This window comes from Rhinolophus sinicus, linkage group LG11, assembly GCF_036562045.2.
Source record: "Rhinolophus sinicus isolate RSC01 linkage group LG11, ASM3656204v1, whole genome shotgun sequence".
NCBI classification, from domain to species: Eukaryota; Metazoa; Chordata; class Mammalia; order Chiroptera; family Rhinolophidae; genus Rhinolophus; species Rhinolophus sinicus.
The window spans coordinates 1,068,151-1,073,559 of record NC_133760.1 but is presented as its reverse complement, the minus strand read 5'-3'; the positions used below and the strand labels follow the sequence as shown (position 1 = coordinate 1,073,559).

At 50.4% G+C, this 5,409-nt stretch overlaps 1 protein-coding gene across 9 annotated transcripts in view; it reads right to left on the bottom strand.

Annotated features, from left to right (window-relative positions):
• Nucleotides 1-4,747, bottom strand: part of LOC109438650 (leukocyte-associated immunoglobulin-like receptor 1) — an 11,166-nt gene extending 6,419 nt beyond the window's left edge. Inside the window, exons 1-6 of one of the 9 annotated variants that reach the window (XM_074315993.1) lie at nucleotides 4,516-4,747; nucleotides 3,251-3,343; nucleotides 2,764-2,799; nucleotides 2,223-2,309; nucleotides 1,188-1,484; nucleotides 963-1,109 (exon numbers count right to left, since the gene is read on the bottom strand). In XM_074315993.1, the coding sequence (XP_074172094.1) occupies nucleotides 963-1,109; nucleotides 1,188-1,484; nucleotides 2,223-2,309; nucleotides 2,764-2,799; nucleotides 3,251-3,343; nucleotides 4,516-4,531 (676 nt within the window). In that variant the 5' untranslated portion in view covers nucleotides 4,532-4,747. Of the gene's footprint in view, nucleotides 1-962; nucleotides 1,110-1,187; nucleotides 1,485-2,222; nucleotides 2,310-2,763; nucleotides 2,853-3,250; nucleotides 3,493-4,515 lie in introns of those variants that run through there. The other 8 variants (XM_074315995.1, XM_074315991.1, XM_074315990.1 and 5 more) reach the window with 8 other exon arrangements.
• Nucleotides 4,748-5,409: the final 662 nt, after the last annotated feature.

Below are 5,409 nucleotides of genomic sequence, written 5' to 3'. Positions count from 1 at the left end.
ACCTTCGAAGTGCTCCCCTTGGGAAACTATGCACTGACACCAGCACCTAGTCCACCCTTCAAAGCCATTTTGGAACTCTTTTTCTGGAATGGCCATCAGAGCTGTTGTTGTATTACCCTTGATATCTTGAATGTCATCAAAATGTCTTCCTTGCAATATTTGCTTTATCTTCGGGTAAAGAAAGAAGTCACTGGGGGCCAGATCAGGTGAGTAGGGAGGGTGTTCCAATACAGTTATTTGTACTGGCTAAAAACTCCCTCACAGACAGTGCCCTGTGAGCTGGTGCATTGTTGTGATGCAAGAGCCATAAACCATTGCAAAAAGTTCAAGTCGTCTAACTTTTTCATGCAGTCTTTTCAGTACTTCCAAATAGTAACCTTGGTTAACTGTCTGTCCAGTTGGTACAAATTCATAATGAATAATCCCTCTGATATTAAAAAAGTTTAGCAACATCATTGCAACAAGTTTGTAAACTTAATTGTCAGACCTTCATGTGTGTATATCATATATACATATACATACACATATGCTGGAGGGGTGGACACCCCTCTCACCTCCCACCACCATGCTCCTCTTTACCTCCCAGATTCAGCAAGGAACAGTTCCTCTGAGTCGCTGGGAGGACTGGAGGGGTGTCGGAGTGTCCCCGATGGACCCTGAATTTAGACCATCTCGGGGGCTGACCACACACAGGGCAAGGACGGCCTCAGCTGAAAGGGGCCTGAAAGCACTGTCCTGCTCTAGTCAGGGCCCCCCTGGACCAAGTGAGTTGCCCAATGGATGGGGGACCTCACCACAGGGGACATGTGGCCTGGGCCTCCCACAGAGTGGAGCTCAGTGGAAAGGAGGGTTTAACACCATCCCGAGCAAAAGGACACATGTTCCCTTGAAGGGGGTCTGTCCCCATCGGATCTCTGGAAGCCCACTTCCCACCCAGCCCAGCAGGACCACCTCCATCCCACCCGATGCTGGGCTGAGTGTCCAGGCCATCATGGTGTCCAGATGGGTCCAGGACTCCAGGGCCCTGAGCCTGGTGTGAAGGCCGAGGGACACGTGTGCAGACGGGCAGGGGACCCAGAGGGCTGGAGATCCCCAGGAGGGCAGGGAGCCTGTGGATAGAGGATACAGCTGGGGATAGTGTCCAGGGACCTGGCACAAACCTGAGGGCAGAGTGGGGACTTCCTCACCTGTCAGCACCAGTTCCAGGGACTCACTGAGCTCAGACCAGCGGGACCCTTTCTTATAGACACAGCGATAAGGCCCAGCAGTGACGTCACTCACTGCATGGATGAAGAATCGGGCCTCCGTTCCCGGGGATCCATGTTGAGACGTGATTTTCTGATCCATGTATGCAGATCTGTTCTCCTTCTGCTCCAGGCGGAATGTGTGAGCCCCAGCAGGGCCCTGGCACAGGATGGTCACAGGCCGCCCCCGGGGGACCTCAGGGCCTGGCTCGGCTCTGAGGGAGGGTGGGGGCAGGAGCCCTGGGAGGAAGCAGAGCAGGACCTCAGGTGCGTTCTGAGGAAACCACCACACCTCACAATTCACCCATTTTAAGTGTGTTCAATGTGTTTTAGCAACTGTACAGAGTTGTGCATCCATCACACTCCAATTTTGGAACATTTCCATTATCCTCCCCCCAAAAGCCCCCAAGCCCATTACAGGTGGGTGTGAATTCTCATCACTGGAGAGTTATTTCCCCACAGGACAAAAGGACCCCTAGTCTTGGTCACATCTTGGACTTTTCTAGGGTGCAGCAGTAGGTGTCAGAGCAGCCTGGGGGCCTGGTTATATCTCCCTGCGCACGGCCACTTTCTAGGGAGACAAAGAGGGCTGGGAGGAAGGCACAAGATGAGGACGACCAGGTCATTGGGGCAACAAAGGAAGCAGGAGTCTGAGTCAGTAGGAACGATCTGGGCCTCCTGTCTCCAGGGCAGGTCCTCTGTGCAGCTCCCACCTCTGTTCCCTCTGTATTGTCTACCTTCTTCTCAGCCTTATTTCCATTTCCTTGTAATAAGGCTTTTGAAAAACCCATGTGTCGCAACTAGGCTGGGGTAGTGGGTGGGGAGGAAGAGAGGCTTTGTAGCCCTGAAACAGGAAGATGGCATCAACTTTACGCAGTCCGGGATAGAGACAGGCAGGAGCTGGCAAAAGTTCATTCATTCATTCATTCATTCATTCATTCATTCATTCATTCATTCTGTGTTTCCTCCATGTCTTACTTCCTATCTCTCCAGTCATGGATGCCCTCCATGTGCCATTGGGTCCACAAGCACGAGAAACACACACAGGGTACCTGCCTTTGTGGGCTGAAACACAGAAGCTGATTAAAGAATTGTGCAAATCCACAGCTACGCACTGTGATACGTGCCCGCGGGTGAGTGTGGGAATGTCAAGGCGGGTGGAGGCAGAGCTGCCCTCCTCTGGGAGTCAGAGGGAAGAGGCACTGAGCTGACACCCCAGGGCCAAACGTGAATTACCCAAGATGAGCGATAGGGGGCGCCGGGCACTCAACAGGGAGATGTCACCCTGGGAGGAATCCTGGAGTCTAGTGGGGAAAATGGTGTTTGTGAAAGTGAAAGAAAGCCAAGGTTTCTGAAGATAAATGAGTCAGGCCGCGTGGGGACAGACAGAGCAAGCAAAGAGATCTGTGGGTCTCATTTTATCTGAAGATAAACGGTGAGAGGACTCTAGGGATAATAATATTTTTCCTGAAACTAAATATATATATATGAAAAACGAAATGATTAAATGTAGACTCACCGTTTTGCATGTGAATCATCTGGCCCAGGCAGAGCGCTGGAAGAGAAGCTCAGTGAGGAAAACGCCCAGCCCCTGGTTTCCTCACAGGGCTGCGGACAAGGGGCATTTGATGGAGCCGGACGTGAGCCCCCCGTAGCTTCCAAACCACCCTCCTCAACATCATATCTAAGCACAGTCTTTCTCCTTGCCCTGAAAGTCTCAGGATGAACCCCCAGTCTCCTCTTCCAAGCAGGTCCTCCTCCCCCAGTCCTTCTTCCAATCTGAACTAGTCTCCACACCCAGAAACCAGCATCTAGGGCTGAACCTTCCATGGTCAGACTTAGGTCTGGGACACAGCTGAGGGGGCAGACCCATGGAGGGGACCACTTTGCTCCCCCAGGGTCCCAGAGTCTCCTGGACTGGACTGAGGACTGAACAAGGACACAGAATCTTCCCCAAGTCCCACCCCCTCTGTCCCTGGAAAGCGGCCCCTCCATTCCAGACTCACCCAGGCCCAGGATGGTGGTGGGGTGAGGGGTCATGGCCACCCCTGCTGCCTGTGCTGTCCTGGAGCCAGTGGGTGCAAGGACGGAGCCTGCAGCTGACAGAAGAGGACAGGATGTGTTGGCCAGAGGCCGTCTAGGGGTTTCTACATCAACTACCTCACCCAAAGGGGAAGCACACTCTCCCATCCTGTCCACTCTTCCTGCTGATGAGACAGAGGGAGGACCTTGGCTTCCGTTTCTTTCCTCCATGCTCAAATGAGGCCGATCTCATCTCCAATGAACCCCCTGGGTGTGGACCTCATTGCCATCTACTGGGCAAGGAAGAGCGTGGGTTTGTGCCACAAAGTGACTTTACCATCAGTCCCAACCCTGCAAACTAACCATCTGTTCTTGGGCATGGCGATGCTACTTTATGCCAACCTGTCCTCATATTAAAATGGAAGTCTAAACTCTCCCTTCAAGTATTTAATGTTATGTTACATGTTAAATTCCCAGCAAGGTACAGAGTGCACTAAAAATATCCTACTAACACGGGTTCTTTCCCCACCTTCTCCCAGTGGCATTAGAATGAGAGGAATAGGGTGGCCCGTCAGCATATGAGAATCCTAAGGGCCCCGGGGTTGGGGCCAATGGGGCACCCAGCTGGGTGTTGGGATAAAAGTCCAGACCAGGGCTGGTGATGGCGTTTGTGCATCACAGAACTACAATGACAATGACATTGCAAGATAAATGCATCAAATCAATATGTTGTACACCTTAAACTTACACAATTTTCTATGCCAATCATATCTCAATTTTAAAAAAAGGTGAGTTGACATCAGAATAGTTGAAATATTCCAGAGATACTCTGGCATGGTCACTCCATGTTGACAAGTCCTCCTTCTGGGATGTGATGGGCCTGCCGTCGTCTCTCATGGGTAGACTGGGTTCTTGAGCTGGACCCTGGACCCATCTGCATGTTACCCTCATTACATGGAGTAATGGTCTTGCCCTCATTACATGGAGTAACTGATCACATCTCAAAGTCCCCTGTTTCTGAGCATCCCCAGCTTGGCTCAGCCAAACGGGAGTGTCTGCAGTGTGGTCTACAGGACAGAATCTGACTGGGCCTAGAACGCCCAGGGATCTCTGCTTTGAATGTGTCCAGTTCAACTGCAAAGCCCTCCCTAAGCTGTCTGCCTTAGCCCACGCCTCTGTGCCCCACTCCTCCTGCTAGAAGACCTTGGTGTTCAGCCCAGAAAGCAACCTAGGGCAGGGCTGGACTCACCTACTTGCACCTGCATCCTCTGGCCTTGGTGGAACCCTGGAAGGAAGCCTTCATGACCGGTGATGCTCCTTCATCTGGATCCTGTCGTCTTGGCTGTAACCCTTGGCAGCCTGGTCTGGGCTTGGACAGTGGATGAACTTGGCTTTCCACAGGGTCCCACCTTCAGCTCTGCATTGTGGAAGGCCATGTCAACAGGACAGGATTTTCCACTATAACCCTCTCCTCTCATCCCTTTCTGGACTCACTGAGACAAACACACAGGCAATGAATGTGGGAGACGCGAAAGGCTTTGGTTGTACCCAAAGAAGGAGCCAATCCAAACTAGAAAGCGCACAGGATGTGGCGTGCTAACACATTGCATTTTAAATAACAACCATACATAAAAGCGAGCAGTTTCCCTCCCAGTCTATATAGGTCTCTGATCTTCCCCAGATTAGAGCAGAGAAGGGAGCACAGCTTCCTGACATTTTTCTACAGGAGACCCAAGGCCGTGTTAGGCAACCCCATCACCTAATTAGTACCCAGCACAAATGCATTTGTGCCCCAAGCCTCAGATCCCAAATGCTCACATTGTGGTTTTTCCAAACTCACATCGAAGCTCAAATATTTTTACTTTCCTTAACTACAAGGTCTTATTATTATAATACACAATATTCCTCTACCAACTAAATATGTAAATATTTTATTCTTGTAAAATAAAGGGAAACATTTGAAACACACAAATTCAAATGATTACTCCCACTAGAAGTTTGACTCAGTGTCACTTATAAAGATATTAATGTTCCTTATGGAGCTCAGTGAATCACTGAATGTACCTTAGAATTCCACTTAATAAAAAAGCATGATACATATAGAAACTGTTTCTTGAGGGTTTTATGAAAAATCCTCTTGTTT